The sequence below is a fragment of the Populus trichocarpa genome, chromosome 10, assembly GCF_000002775.5.
Source record: "Populus trichocarpa isolate Nisqually-1 chromosome 10, P.trichocarpa_v4.1, whole genome shotgun sequence".
NCBI classification, from domain to species: Eukaryota; Viridiplantae; Streptophyta; class Magnoliopsida; order Malpighiales; family Salicaceae; genus Populus; species Populus trichocarpa.
This window is the reverse complement of record NC_037294.2, coordinates 20,794,127-20,809,669: the sequence shown is the minus strand read 5'-3', so window position 1 is coordinate 20,809,669 and position 15,543 is coordinate 20,794,127. Positions and strand designations below refer to the sequence as shown.

Here is a 15,543-nt window from a genome sequence, read left to right as displayed (position 1 = left end):
TAACATTACCACATAAACGCCCATTTAATTTATGTTTATTGCTATATATATACATATATAATGTTTTTTATTTAAAAATATATTAAAATAATTTTTAAAAATTCTTAATATCAACTTATTAAGTTCATTAAAAAAATATTAATTTTAATACTTTTTTATATCAAACATATTTTTTAAAACACAGGTAAGGGGGTCTGGCTTGATGCCAAAAGCTCATAGTTTTAGTTTGAAAACTAGGCATGGTGATTGAGCTTGACGATTCATCTTTTGAAGGAAGACCACAACTCGAGCTTCCAGCATTATGATTTCTATAGTTAATCGTCAAGTCATTGCATGTATGGGCAAAACCTACAAGTTGGGCTAACTGAAACTGGTTTAATGCTTTGAGGAAGTCCCAACTCGCAACACTCTACAACTTATATTTTTTAAATTGTTTTTTTGTTATAAAAATATTAAATTAATATTTTTTTATAATTCTAATATTATTAAAAAAATATTATTTTAAATCTTTTGAATTAAAAAAATACTCTTAAACATACCCTCCCCGTCAATACAAAAATAAAAATAAAAATAAAAATACACAGTTAGCCTTCATAGGGTGCTGACCAATTTTAAAAGTAGAGTTTACTTTATTTTGTGTGGTTTTAACATGGGGGGGAAGGAATAGTCCAAAAACATTTGTCCTCGAAAAGAGATTTGTCAGTAAGTAATTGCAAGTTTCCCAAGGGTTAAAAATGCATAGTCAAATGTATGGGCATCGCAAGCTTAAAAGATGGACTTGCATACGAACCAAATGATTAAAAAAAGAAAAAACATTGCTCCAATCAACGTTTTTATATGTAAAAAAAATATAATCAATTAAAATACATTTTTCCAATTTTATCATAATAATCTAGAAAATTAAACTTTAAGTATGAGAGATGTGATTTAACTGGTCAAATTCTAAAGTTATTCTCTAGAAATTACCAGTTCAAGTTTCTAAAATCTCTGAAGACTTATATAGTTATTAATTTTACAATTCATAAAATTACTTAAAATAAACACAAGCTAACCTTTTCATCCACGTTAAAATAAAAAGAAGTTAAACTTTGTAGACTAAAAACATTCTCAAAACGTATCATCATGATTTCTTTCACGTAATTTAACTTTGTAGAAGAGTAGTAATTACCACCTAGACTGAGCTGTAAAAGATGATGAAAAAGTAAAAAAGAAAAAGAAAATAGAGGAGATGAGTAATCCGATAGCCAAGAGCTGCATGATTGATGATAGCATAAAGCAGCCATCAAGCTTTCTCTATTCAACCCAAACGTGCTTTATTTTTTTTTTTAATAAAAAAATAGTTATTTATGCCTCCATTTGCTACTCTCAAAATCTCAACACATCGACAACAAAGGTCAAAACTCAAAATCCTTAAATCTCTCTAAAAGCCTACTTGTCTCTCTCTCTCTAACTCCCTCTTCAATGGCGGCCAAGAAGAACACCACGAGAGGGCTTGGACTACTCTTAAGCCACCCATTTCTCATTCTGTGTCTGAGAATCAGTCACTTCCTTTGACATTTTTTTTAGCCTTGCAAAACCCAAAATTTTCTCTCTAGAATATATAACACCACAAAACAAAAACAAGACCTCCCTCCACTAATCTCTCTCTCTTTCGGTCTTGGTTTCTGTGTTCCATTCTACTTTTGTTGAAAACCCATCACTTTTCTCTATCATTCCAAGAAAGAAAACACAAAAAGGAAGCATCTTGGAGTTTCAAAGGCTTTCACTTTGAGATCTGTATTTTTTCTTGGGTGTGTGTTCTTGCTTTGGTTAGCTAAGAAAGATTATTGAAGTAAAAATGGGAAGTAAATGGAGAAAAGCAAAGCTGGCTTTGGGTTTAAATCTTTGTGTTTATGTACCTAGAACTCTAGATGACTCAGCAGCACCTTCAAGTGAAAGATTATCTGATGCTGCTTTGCTTTCACCAAAAAATTGGGATTCTAGACCAATGACACCGACACCATCTTCGCATGGGTTACGGTTGGCCAAGAGTGGAAGCAAATCATCCAAGGTTTGTTTGCTTTTTTTCTTTTTTCTCATATATTTTCTTGTTTTTATTTGCTAAGGATTGAACATTATAGTGTTTTCTTTCTTGTTTCTTGATGGGTTTGGGTAGTTCTTAGTTGAGATTGTGGTGAAAAAGAAGTTTTGTGTATAGTATTTGCTATATTCTAGTCTGTGTTTTAGGGTAGTTCTTAGTGTAGATAGTTTTTGTCATGTTCTATTAAGGTATATGTTGTTGCCAGAGCTTGTGATTTTCAAGTAATTATGGGTGATGGATCTTATAATTACCTGTTTGGTCTTTGATTCTTGAGAAAGTAGAAAGAAAGGTTTGTGTATCTCCTACTGTTTTTATTTTTTTTCTGATCCTTAAAACCTCAGCTCAACTAGTTCTAATAAGCCAATTACGTGTACTACTATTAATTGAATGAAGGTTTTCACTTACTAAGTGTAGCATAGATAAGGAATCTAGTTTCCTAGATTTTCATTATGCATCGTTGTCACCTTCAAAATAGGGGCACTGGATTTTTATAAGCATTTATTTCCTTTGTATTTTTCTCATGACATGGACAGCTGAAACAGTTTTAGGCATTTATAAGTATTTTCCAGCATCTTTGTTTTATTTGCATTTTAGGGATTTTGTACCATTAATCATGGTATTTATTGTTGTTTTTCCTGCTTCTAATGAATTTGCACGAGCTTGTATCTTTGCGTCTTGTTTTGGCTCTATATTCTATTTCTAAAATGAACATATAGATAGATTCTGCGTCTATCCGTGGATTTGTTTGAAGATCTTGTCTGCGTATCATCTGTATGCAGAAAAAAAAAGACTGTAGAATTTAATAATATATCTCTACTTGGTCTGATCTTAAATCAGTGGTTTTGGCAGTTTTTGACCAGTACTTGAAATTATTGCGCTGTGAAGCTGATGTCATGTTGTTTTCCTTTCTTTGACCTTGTGGGGTTACTGCATGAGTCCCTTTCTGAACCATTACCAACTGGCTTAATAGTAAAAGGAACACTATAGACTTCATCTTTCCTTTTCCTCGTTCCCTTGGAGACGAGAAAAGCAGCTTGCTTGGTGACTTGAACTATTTCGAGTATTTGGTTGCAAGCTTTCTAGGTGTGAAACTTCATCAGAGAGCAAAAGAAAAGACAGGAAAAGAATCGTCATAAAGCAACTTAGCATTTCGCTTCCTTTCATGGATGTGGATTTGGATTTAGCATTGTTGAAAGCTCTGGTTCATCTGTATCCACTGTATAGTTGCATGATAATCTTCAAAAGGCACTCTCGTATTTTAACTCTACATTTCCCAGTGTGTCCCATATGTCGGATACCTAACATTGACTTTCTTTAACCTTAATGTTGATTTCTTGCTACTTTCCTTCCTCCCTTTTTTATAATACTTCTTTTCTGGACTGGCCCAAGGCCACAAAGCTAATCACACCTACAACTGTAATCAGTTGTGAGTAGTTCTACACGATCAACATGAAATATCCTCGCATTCATCTTTTATTGAAAGCAGAGGGAGGGGCATAAAAAACAGGAAGATTGCCCAGGGATTACAGTGATATGCTAGCAATAGATTGTTATGCAATTTGTGATGATAAAGTTGATGTAAAACAATCTGATATCTGTAATTTATGCTGATATTGTGCACTTATAACCACAAGAAAAAAATAAGAAAATGTACTCATGTGCCTTTTTTCATGTTAAAAGTCTGTTTTTCTTGAGTACTAGATGTCAGAAGTAGTTTCTAATTTGCAGTTTCTTTAAATCGGATTGACATATGCAGCCACTCACTATTAGATGCACGAGTTCTGGGAGATTCATCTTAACGTGCTTCCAGATTAGTCCTTCACTATCCTCAACTGGTCCTGTGATACAGCAACTTCTACTAAGTTAATGTTGTCATACCAATATTGAGACTTGTCAGATTGCTCAATGCAACCAGCAACTTTTATTCTGATTTCTGTAGATCTATTATATTTCCATTTCCCAGATTTATTTACGAGGTTGCTGGTTTACTATAGCATGCTGCGACTACTGTCATGGATGTTGTGAGAATTATTTTTTCCAAATTTTCATCTGACACATGTCCTTTCTGGATTTTTTATTTTCAATTCAGCAAACCTGCTCGATATGCCTGGCCAAGATGAAACAAGGTGATGGACATGCGATTTTTACTGCAGAGTGCTCACATTCCTTCCATTTCCACTGCATTTCTTCAAATGTGAAACATGGCAACCAACTTTGTCCAGTTTGCAGAGCGAAATGGAAAGAAATCCCCTTTCAGGCACCAACTTTGGATCCACTGCCTGGGAGAGCATCAGCGGGTTGGCCTCAAACTGATGCTTTGATGACTATGGTCCACCGATTACCTCCCCCGCCACGTCGAGATCTTAATCGGCGACATGTGTCATTGCTGCAGGCTCCTGAACCTAGTGTTTTCGATGATGATGAATCCTTAGATCTCCAACCTGCATCCTCTGAGAGAAGCTCCGGCAATAAAAATGATGCAGGCCACAATCCTGCTAAAACAGTTGAGATCAAAACGTACCCAGAAGTGTCAGCTGCATCATGTTCTAATTCTTACGATAACTTCACTGTCTTGGTCCATATCAAAGCTGCTGCAACAGTTGGAAGATTAAACCCCAGAGGAAACCAGGCTAGCTTGCCTCAACTATCTCAAACTCCACGTGCTCCGGTTGATTTAGTCACAGTGCTTGACATCAGTGGTAGCATGGCAGGTACAAAGCTGGCATTGCTAAAACGAGCAATGGGGTTTGTTATTCAGAACCTTGGTTCCAATGACAGGCTCTCGGTTATTGCCTTTTCTTCTACTGCTCGCCGCCTCTTTCCCCTTCGTAGAATGTCTGACACAGGTCGGCAGCATGCACTTCAAGCAGTCAACGCTTTGGTTGCGAATGGTGGGACCAACATTGCTGAAGGTCTGAGAAAGGGAGCCAAGGTAATGGAAGACCGAAGGGAAAAGAATCCTGTGGCAAGTATTATACTGCTATCTGATGGGCAGGATACTTATACTGTCAGTGGTAATGGTGGTAACCAACCTCAACCAAACTACCAGCTGCTCCTCCCTGTGTCGATTCATGGTGGTGACAATGCTGGATTCCAGATTCCGGTGCATGCTTTTGGCTTTGGCGCTGACCATGATGCTTCATCAATGCATTCCATTTCTGAAATTTCTGGAGGCACCTTCTCTTTTATTGAGACTGAAGCTGTTATCCAGGATGCATTTGCACAGTGCATTGGGGGTCTTCTAAGTGTCGTTGTGCAGGAGTTGCAAGTGGGAGTTGAGTGTATGCACCCTAGTGTCCACCTTGGCTCATTGAAAGCAGGAAGTTACCCTAGTCGTGTGATGGTTGATGCCCGCTCTGGGTTTATAGATGTTGGAGATTTATATGCTGATGAAGAGAGAGATTTCCTGGTTTCGGTCAATGTTCCAGCAGAGCCTTCCAGGAATCAAACATCACTGCTAAAGGTGAGATGTGCATACAGGGATCCTTTAACTAAAGAAATGGCAACATTAGAAAGTGAAGAAATTAAACTTGAAAGACCTGAAATATCTGGAGAAGCAATAGTGTCAATTGAAGTGGATAGGCAACGCAACAGGTTCCAAGCAGCTGAAGCAATGTCACGGGCAAGAACCACAGCTGAACGAGGAGATCTAGCTGGTGCAGCTTCTATCCTTGAAAACTGTCGAATGTTATTGTCAGAAACTGTGTCAGCTAAGTTCCATGATCGATTATGTATTGGACTAGATGCTGAGCTCAAGGAGATGCAAGAAAGGATGGCAAGCAGACATGTATACGAGGCATCTGGGAGAGCGTATATTCTATCAGGCCTCAGCTCGCACTCATGGCAAAGAGCAACTGTGAGAGGAGACTCCACTGATGGTTCAAGTCTTGTTCAATCTTATCAAACCCCATCAATGACGGAGATGCTCGCTCGATCTCAGGCTACATTCCTGGGCAGTCCATCAACTCAGAGGCTTGTTCAACCATCATGGTCATTTGGATCACAACCAAAGCCAAGGTGATTTTAGGACCATCGCGGGCATTGTCTTCAAGTAGCCTTTTTCAGTGCCTTCCCTTTTTGTTTTCACATATTATTTGGGGTTAAGGGGATAAAATTGGAGAGATAAGAAGAGTTTTTTGTACTGTGATTTTGCTGATGTCACGTGTAAATGAATAAAAACTGGGGAAAAGTGTGGGGGGATATATTTGAGAGGAAAGAGAAAAGGAACACTAGGTAGGTTTTACAACTTTTGCTCTCTTATTTGTGTTGATGGGGGTGATGTACATAAGGAGCAACGGTACTTTCTCTGGGATAACTGGGTATAAGTTTGTAATTGTGGAGATGGTTGGGGTGAAGTTTTCGCCTAATATAGTTTACCTGCTCTCAATTCTTTTCAGAGAGTGTTAATCGCTTTTTCCAATTTACTCCCCCTCTCTCGTGCATGCACATGCACAATATGTATGTATGGGGCCTGCATGAGGTCAATCTTTATGTCATTTATATCAAGCACGGCAGAAGGGAAAGAAGAGAATCATCTTACATGTTAAGTTAGATAATGAAATGGGTCTTTGTGCCATAGTTATTAACTTATTGCAATGCCTGTGGTGGGTTACGTGCATGCTGGAAAATGAGATGGTTAATTTGTATTTCCTGAGACTGTAAAAGCAAACTGTCATCGGAGGAATGCGGAAAGTGAAAAAATGGCATGGCAGACTGCAGAGTAACAAAGAAACACAGAGCGTCCAATCAGTCATAACTCAAATAATGGAGAAACATCAGGGCAGAATAAATGGAATTTCGTCAGAAATGATGCCGGATATTTTATCCATAGTTGGACACTTCACTCCAAAAGGATGGAGCCCTTAATGTGATTCCACCTTACTCGAATCCTGGCCTCTTAAGCCACAGCTTCACGTTGTACCGTAATAGTGGAGTGCCTTTTTAAGATGCTTGCGCTAAGCCTTAGCACAGGATTCTTGAAATTTCCATCAAGTTAATATATAATAAGGAAGTTGGTACTTATGGCTTATGCCCATCTAGACCAACGGATCTGCTTTTGTATTCAAATCGATTTTCCAGACGGAGACAGGTATTGTGTCTATACCCAGAACACAAGCATTCTAGACCCACCCTTGTAATAAGATATTGAAGAGTCCTTGTTAGTTCACACAAGTTGTAAAAAAGAGATTAGGGACCACTCATCAAAATTCAAATGTACATATACTTGTACATAAAATTGATGGACTTCAAGAGAAATACAGGTGAGTTTGACGTGATACAACAGCTACAGGTGAGTTTGACGTGATACAACAGCGTTTGAATGGTAGATGGATGCAAGTGTTAAGAACGGGAGTTGTACCAAATTACTCTATCCATGCTCCCACGTAGTATCGTAAAACAAAAATTCTCACCTGTTAGTTCAAAACCTCTCGAACACCCATCTACTCCAGAACTACTTTAATTCCCCTCCGATCACTACAAAGAAAGATGGATCCACCTCCACCACGAGAAGCACCACCACCAGCAGCAGGCATGCCTCCTGGACCTTCTAGACGACTATTGTCATGGTAATGAACATTTCTTTTTCCTTGCCTATATAACATTCAAAATAAATATCAGGTCTTCCGATTCTTTTGGGTAATTTTACTGTTTTTTTTTTTTTTTCAAATTCTGAAATATCCAGGATCTGGTTTCTGTGCTGCTGTGGTCTATTTACAAGTTGCTGTCCAGGTCTGTTTCCACCTGAACCCCCACCGGCAGTGTGACGACTTGAATATGTCATATGCTCGTACGAGTTTAAATAAACAATTATCATCCTCTCATACCGATTCTTCATTTGAAGTATGGTCGACAAATGTACAAGAGAGAGATTCGTTGTGTGATCCAGTGCTAGTTTTCCTCTTATGAATTGGATAGTGTAATTGGTTGTCATTGGGGTCTTTTGGGATACAAAATAATCAAATATGAGCATTGAACTTATTCAGGCAAAACTGGATGCTTGTATCACATCTATTCACTATTTATTGCTGAACAACAGGGGCATATGGAAGTGTTTCACTCGTAAAACTAGAAAACACTACTGCTACACAAATAATACAAAATCTCATGAACTTTCCAGCTAAAGTGCAATTTAGTGACACATGCAACAAGCTCAAACTAGCAGGACTAGCCTGATTTGCCTTCGTTTGGCCTAGGAATTTTTTTGTACTCAAAGTTGGTTATGTCCACTTTCTTTTGCAAAGCCTGTAAAACACAGAGAAGCAAGTAAGCTATAGAAATGTCCATGGTTTTATTAATTTAAGTTGTGCTATCAGAACCGCAATTACCTTTAACTCCTCTTCCAATGACATCTTTTTAGGATTGTATGATCCTGGTGGTCCAGATCTAGATAGTGCTCCTTGTGTCTCAATAATCTCCCATTCTCGATCATCTTTCACCTTAGCAATATCCTTCCTGAACTACAGAATCCCACCACCTTAGTAAAAGATTATGAAATGAAATGAAATGAAAACCTGAAGATAATAGTGAGTTTTTAGGCACCGAAACAGTGTTTTAAACAGGCATTATTTCATATATCATGAATCAAGTATGGGCCAAGACCAATAACTGAAATCATGATCACAAAAGCATATATACAGATCATCTGCACAACATCTATGTCACGTGCATCGTATGAAGAAAGCCGTGCCCGAGAAAAACCATGGCCATTTTGCAATCATTTGGATTATATGATCAAATAACACATTCTGATCCTACTAGAGGGAAAAGATTACATCAAAGATTAAACTGCTCAAAATCATCCAACAATCTTGGCCAATATCTGCCAGTACAGCCAAAGGATCTAACTGACCATTTCACCTCACATTCACATTTCAATGGTGCCAATCTGGACGACCAAAATGAGTAGGGTTTCAATGGTACCACATAAGAAATCTGCACAGCCAATATGGGTAGATCTTCTCATATGATACATTAAAAGATTAGAAAGATAAAGGTAGTGTCATAAAATTAAAAAAAATTCAAACAACATTCACATGTTCCAAACTGAGAAGCTCCCAACTTCTCCTAAAGCAAGACTTTTTGACAACCAGTAGATCTCTATCAAGAGAAAATAAGTGCACCTCATTCAACATGTAATCTCCTCCATGAATGATATTTCAGCCATGAAAATTCCAAAACCAAGAAACCCAGTCTCCACCAGAAAGGAAACCAGACCAAAAACCCAAAAATGGGTACCAACAGGCTTTCAGGTTACGGCATATCATACAAGAACTACACAAACTACCGGCCTTCATAGCAAGTGAAACTAAAATAACTAAAACCTAAATATACCAACATCTCAATAAATTAATCAACCAACTGCAACTTCTGTCTGCAACTATTTGCAAACATGAGCTTGAAAGTAACCTTAAAATTAGGTCACTCACCTTTTTTAATAACTCAAATAAGCCAAACTAAAGCTAGCACAATTCATAAAGTTACAAAAGTAAATGAAAAATTTAACAACACGCAAACACAAGCTAGCATGATTCATAAAGTTACAAAAGTTTCAAACCACAAAACAGAAGCTAACATTGTCAGCCTAAATTCAACACCAACCTGATATAAACACAAAAACTACGAACTGGGTTTTTCACAATAGAAACTGATCTCACATGAATACTTATAATCTTACAATATTACAAAGGCCCCATCTTTCATCCTAAGATTTATAAAGCTACGAACTTTTTCATAAATTGAGAAAAAGAAAAGCACAAACCTGCCTTGCAAGAGATGAGCAAGTCCTATACTCCCAAAAACAGTGAGAGAAATCATGGGGAGACCGTATCTGACAAAAGGATGGCCTCTACCCCATCTTTTGAACGATGATGCAAATGACGTCTCAATCTTTCTAGCTGCGTTAGTGGTTTTATGGGGCTGGCTCATATTGGTCTCAATTGTTGACATTTTTCCTCTAAATCATTAAAGGCTACACGCATCACAGGATTGCTCCCTGGTTTTTTGTGATTTTCGTTTTGGATTTCGATTTTCTAGGGTTCTGTTTTGGGAGATCTTTGCTGCTTAATTCGAATAGTCTTGTGAGTGTTTTAGTGATTTAAATGTCTTGGGCTTTGCTTAGGCTATTGTCTGCGGGCTGACAAATATCAACTAGATTCTCTTATTTGTTGGGCCTGGCTCCCTAGTTGTGAGGTCTACAAATATTTTCTTGGAAGAAGAAGAATATGGAACAAAGTTGTAAATTTTTTAAAATCAAAACAATTTAACCAAGAGGAGCACAAGTGGGCTAAAATCAATTTAATATTGTGATAGATTTTGTGGTTTTTGATTGAAATTTTTTTTAGTTGTTGATAGATGGATTAATCTTGCGATTAAACTTGAAAGACATCAGAAAAACAATGGCATCCCTCATACAAGCCACTAGTGAGCTGTAGTTATGGTTTGCATGGATTTGCAGCGAATTAGCTTTCCTTTCCTATATAGCTTTCAGAAGAGGTGCTCGAGAGTTCGCTTTCTTTCTACTGATTAAGGATTGTGATGTTCTGTTCCATTCATGAGTGAAGCTGACAAGGTGATACTTTGGAATTTTTGGGTTTAATTTACTGCTTTGGTATCCTAGATTTTGGCTTTGATCAAACAGAACAGACTGCCTGGCCAAGATGGTCCAACTTTGTTTTGTCTTCCTTAGCTTCCCAATCTCTTCTTTCATGTTCAGACACTCTTTTTCGAGCTCCCAAACCTGCCCCTTCATGTCACCTTGAATACAATCCTACAATACAATGAATAAAGCACCTTTATATTAAAATTTGATAATCTACTGTTAATAAATTAATTACAAATTAAAAAAAAAAATTGGCGAGTCCCGACTAGCTAATTCGTAAATACAGACAGTCACGTGATAAACTTAACCAGCCTCTAACTAGATAGCTTACGCTAAACTCAAGAAAGGAAATGTTTTTTTTCTTTTTCCTTTTCTTTTCCTTGGGAGATCAAAAGGTTCATTCTACTGATTCGTTATTGGGATGTTCTCCTCCATTCACGAGTGGTGCTGAGGATGTTGGTGATTCTTTGGTATCGGTTGGTTTTGATGCTTTAGGATCCCCAGGTTTTGACTTTGAATGGCTAAAACCAAACTTTCTGAACAAGTTGTTCCAACTCCCCAACTTTGTTTTCCCCATCTTCTCAATCTCTTGTTTCATGCTCAAGCACTCTTTCTCGAGCTCAGAAACTCGCCTTTTCATGTCATCAACCACAATGCGGCCATGTGTGGCTCCTGCTTCAGTGTGCAAACCATTTCTGGCAAGAGCAAGATTCCCACTTAGATTTCGTGAATTATCAAGGTTTTCAGAGACAAAAAACAAGCCAGAAACAGAGGTGCGAAGCCGTAGTTGTTCAAAGAATACAACTTGGACAGTGACTCTAAGAGGTAGCCTCTCATTCTGGGTTGCGTGAGTGCTGGCTTCCAATGAAAACTTCTGACAGTTCATGAGCCTGCAAAGTTGTTCCCGTTCCGAATCCGTTAGCCATGGATGCGCCTGCATTAAAAGGAAAGTTTTAGTGACCACAGAAATAACAAAATCACAGATCTAAGGCACAAGGAAATAGCTTCGTAGGAAAAGAATTCCATTAACATAGGCTAGCCAAAAATTGAAAAGAGAAGGAGGAGCATGACGAGCATAAGGTGCAACTTTCAACAAAATAGTGCTCCATTTTAAACAATGCCATTAGACAGTGAACAAAGAAGCCCCTAAGATTGAACTATATCATCAGAATTAATGATGAACTTTGACAAGGAATACAAGTAAAGAACAATTTGAAAGTTATCGCCTTTACCTTTAGATATATGTCTATTGCTCGGTAAATTCCATCATCTAATGGCCTGGCGTATTCAGGGACAGCAGCAGCAAGGGACTGAAACTTTGCTAACTTCAGATTAACATCAGGTGCCACCTCTGCTAGATAACTATCGATCAGATTTGCCACTGTTGTTATTGGAGTTGGGAAACGAGAACCTTCCATCATTTGCTCCTCATCTACTATGTAATTTGATGTAGGATCATCATGATCCACCAGCATGAAATGATTGAGAATTCGCTGAACACAGTCAATATCATAAAGGGTTTCCACTAAGTATCCTGTATTTGGTATCAGAAGGTCTTGAAGAGATGCTTGGTCCAACTGGACTCCAACCCGTTTCTCTAAATTCCCTCGGCATGATGGACTGGCATGTATCATCATGGCAGTTCGCAAAAGTCTAAGCAGGAAATTGCTTGGAGTAACACCCTTTTGATCAGGTAACAATCCCACTAATTCTTCAAGAAGATTCCTTTGATCTGCTTCAGAAGTACCAGAAATTGTTGATCTAGGCGCAGCAAAGTTTCCACTCTCAATGCTTGATTCCCTGCCCAGCAAAGGCAGATGCCTCTTTGCATAGTACATTAGTGCCCCAGCAACCCTCTCAGGCTTCATATCATTTGAACGAACTGCCAGAATTAGCCTTTTGTACAGAGGTAGTCTAAGCAAGGAAACATCCTCATACCACCAATCCTCACCCACAGGATGCAGCTTGGCTGAAGTACGTATTCCATTCCAGAATACAGTGCCATCTGGGTTCCTCATGTCGCTGCCTCCTTGCATGGGCCAACTGAACAAGCTTGGATCTGTAGAAGCTTTCATTGCCAGGGAATTTATGCATCTCGAAACAATATGAAGCTCTTCAGCTTGTGCTAGAACGTTTTCACAGGTTTCAAGAGCTTTAAGGGAGTCTGTCCAGCCGCCAAATACTTCATTGAGAAAATTTTCTGTTTGTGCGATGAGGTTTTCCTCCCCATAATCTTCGCTCATCCCAAAATACTCAGCAGCACATCTGAGACTGACTACATTCAATGTTGTGAGTTCCATTTTTACTCCATAACAGAATTTGGCAATGAGCAAGAAGGTTTTTGCTCCACCAGGTACATCATGAAGTTGTAGAACACACCTTTTCTCATTCTCGCTAGAATGATCTCCAGTAAGATTTGCTAGCGCTTCACTTCTAGAGAGCAATGGAAACTGGAGGAAAGAAAAGAGGACGAAAGAAAAAAAATTCATTTTAATGGTGAACAAATAAAATCATAAAAGTGAACACTATAAGATATGGTGTCTACCACAGTTCTAATTAGCTAGGCAGAGGGGGAAGCCTTTTTGTTCTTCCCCAATGAATGGTAGAGCAAACCAAGGCCAATGTGTAAGACACGAGTATCATTATATCTGAGAATGAGAGGAAAAGGGGAAACAATCAAAGAAATAATAACAGGGTGGAGATAATTGCTTCCAAAATTTATTTCCATTTTACTAACTTCATTCTTTAAAATTTTCATAAACAACAAAGATAAAAGGTACAAAAGAAAGTCTCATTGCTAAATCTCCTTTTGATCCACGATATCCTCAATATTTTGAGGTGAAATGAGCTAATTTAACACATGGAAGCAATATCTTCCAAGCTCGGAACACAACTGATGAAATGGGGTAAGAGAAAACTGTTAAGATTAAATGCCAGTTATGATATCCTTTAGCTAACCTGTGATGATTAGAGATAACTAAAAATTAATGCCAGCTAAAGTTTTCCCTAATTACTAGGAAGAACCAATAGTGCAATCATCAAGCATACATTTTCCTGTATCCAAATAACATGATTTCCCTTAAAAAACTTCAAGTATTGTCTGCTTAGTATGGTCTGTTTTATTAAATAGTCAACGAAAGAATAACTCAGTGTTACAAGATGAGCATGCCGGCCGTTCTAGTTAAGTTCTATTCTATTTGCAAAATTCACACATAAGGTGAACCATAAGGTATGAGACATGCACGTCTAAGCTTAATGTTGCTCTTAAAGGAGCATCCTTCGAGTGTCACCTCAGAGTGTGGTGTCTATATAACACACAACAAATTTTAGTAATCTAGTGATGAACAAAAGTAAGGTTTGGCCATGTAAACACACCTTGTGGAGATGGAAAGACGTCTCCCCAATTTCAATAATGACATCACTTTGAAGCCCGGTTGAGCAAAGCCTGCACCAAATTAAGCACATTCTGGTTTATTTGAAATGCAGTTGGAAATCTCTATTTAAAAAACGAACACTACTTCATGTAGAAGTACGCACAATTAGTTATCAAGTGAGGTTATACGTGAAAAAAATTAGCATCAATGAATGATACAGTGCCTGAAAAACCTTTATATAATCCAATCCAAAAGCAAGTGGAAGTAAGTCCAATTGACTGCAAACAGCAGTAGAACTGACTCAACAGATTTGCACCTATTGTTACACTTATCATTTGAATTTTTCACCCCAGAACTAAGATGGGGAAAGACCCCACTCATTCATCTACACTCAGTTTTCATTACATTGGCTACATCAGTACCACTATATAATGGCAGTGATCTTTGCAAGTAATCATCTTTAAACACACATTTCTTAAGCACGATAAGCCACAAACACACAACAACCTCACATAAATATTACCCTCTAGCACTATCATAATCAACCCAAAAACCCATCTCAACATAAAAACAAAAAACAAAATAAACCCATTATACGATTTCCAACTTTGACAAAACCCCCACTTTTTATAATCAAATACGTTACATTCATCCACACACACGCATATGAACATAAGTATAAAGGAAAGAGTGACAGACCAGGTATGGCCATCAAGATGAAACACTTCTGATTTTGATCCCAGCTTCATGCAAGCCATGTGTAGCTTAAGCTACTACAACAAAAACACTGAAAGAAGTTGTCAACGCAACAACCTTTGCGATGTAAGTATCAAAGAAATGATCTTTTAACGAGGAAAAGCAATGGAAATGTTGATTTCTGAATTCTGATAGTGATAGCAAGAGAAGTGAGTGAAACATAAAAGCTGGTTCGGATCCTTTTTGATAAAGTTTGCAGCTTTTCGGGTAATAGAGAAAAAAAAATAAAGAAACATTTAAAGAAAACAAAGAGTCCCGAGTCCAAAGGGGAAAATCCAGGAGCAGAATCGCTTGCTGCTGTTACAAAAAACAGGCAGTGTTTGTTTCGATCATCTTTCTAAGCACTCACTTTTTTTCTTACGTTAGGAGTGCAGTACTTGTTAATATATGCTTTGTTTGTCGTTGGTTGTTACTATTCATTCTTGGCATTATCGCCAATTTAATTGTTCGAGACACATTTAATTTGTGTGTTGATGCAATTTACCATTATTTACACTATATTAAAATAATATTTTATATTTTTAATATTATTGTATTGAAATTATAAAAAAAATATTTTTTTATATTATTTAAGAAAAAATCAGTTTGGAAAATATATTGAACTATATTACCAAATATACTATTATTAAACTGTATTTCTAGATTATTATGGTTAATTTGGATCAGTTTTTAAAAAATTTAAATTTAATATAATTTGACTCGATTGATTAGGTCAAAATCTAATATTATTTTTT

At 37.4% G+C, this 15,543-nt stretch overlaps 3 protein-coding genes across 3 annotated transcripts; 1 reads left to right on the top strand and 2 right to left on the bottom strand.

Annotated features, from left to right (window-relative positions):
* Positions 1-1,363: 1,363 nt before the first annotated feature.
* On the top strand, positions 1,364-6,487 carry LOC18102755 (E3 ubiquitin-protein ligase WAV3-like). Its single transcript, XM_024609527.2, has 2 exons — positions 1,364-2,050; positions 4,170-6,487. Exons 1-2 carry the CDS (start codon positions 1,838-1,840, stop codon positions 6,099-6,101), a joined length of 2,145 nt encoding a protein of 714 aa, XP_024465295.2. The 5' UTR covers positions 1,364-1,837; the 3' UTR covers positions 6,102-6,487.
* Positions 6,488-8,034: 1,547 nt separating this feature from the next.
* On the bottom strand, positions 8,035-10,172 carry LOC7468419 (uncharacterized). The gene is made up of 3 exons (XM_002315271.4): positions 9,840-10,172; positions 8,407-8,533; positions 8,035-8,323 (listed from the first exon to the last, which is right to left on the bottom strand). The coding sequence occupies exons 1-3, from the start codon at positions 10,025-10,027 to the stop codon at positions 8,246-8,248; spliced, it is 393 nt and encodes a 130-aa protein (XP_002315307.1). The 5' UTR covers positions 10,028-10,172; the 3' UTR covers positions 8,035-8,245.
* Positions 10,173-10,853: 681 nt separating this feature from the next.
* Positions 10,854-15,138, bottom strand: LOC7463437 (BTB/POZ domain-containing protein At5g03250). The gene is made up of 4 exons (XM_002315270.3): positions 14,753-15,138; positions 14,055-14,124; positions 11,912-13,129; positions 10,854-11,613 (listed from the first exon to the last, which is right to left on the bottom strand). Exons 1-4 carry the CDS (start codon positions 14,809-14,811, stop codon positions 11,077-11,079), a joined length of 1,884 nt encoding a protein of 627 aa, XP_002315306.2. The 5' UTR covers positions 14,812-15,138; the 3' UTR covers positions 10,854-11,076.
* Between the last annotated feature and the right edge of the window lie 405 nt (positions 15,139-15,543).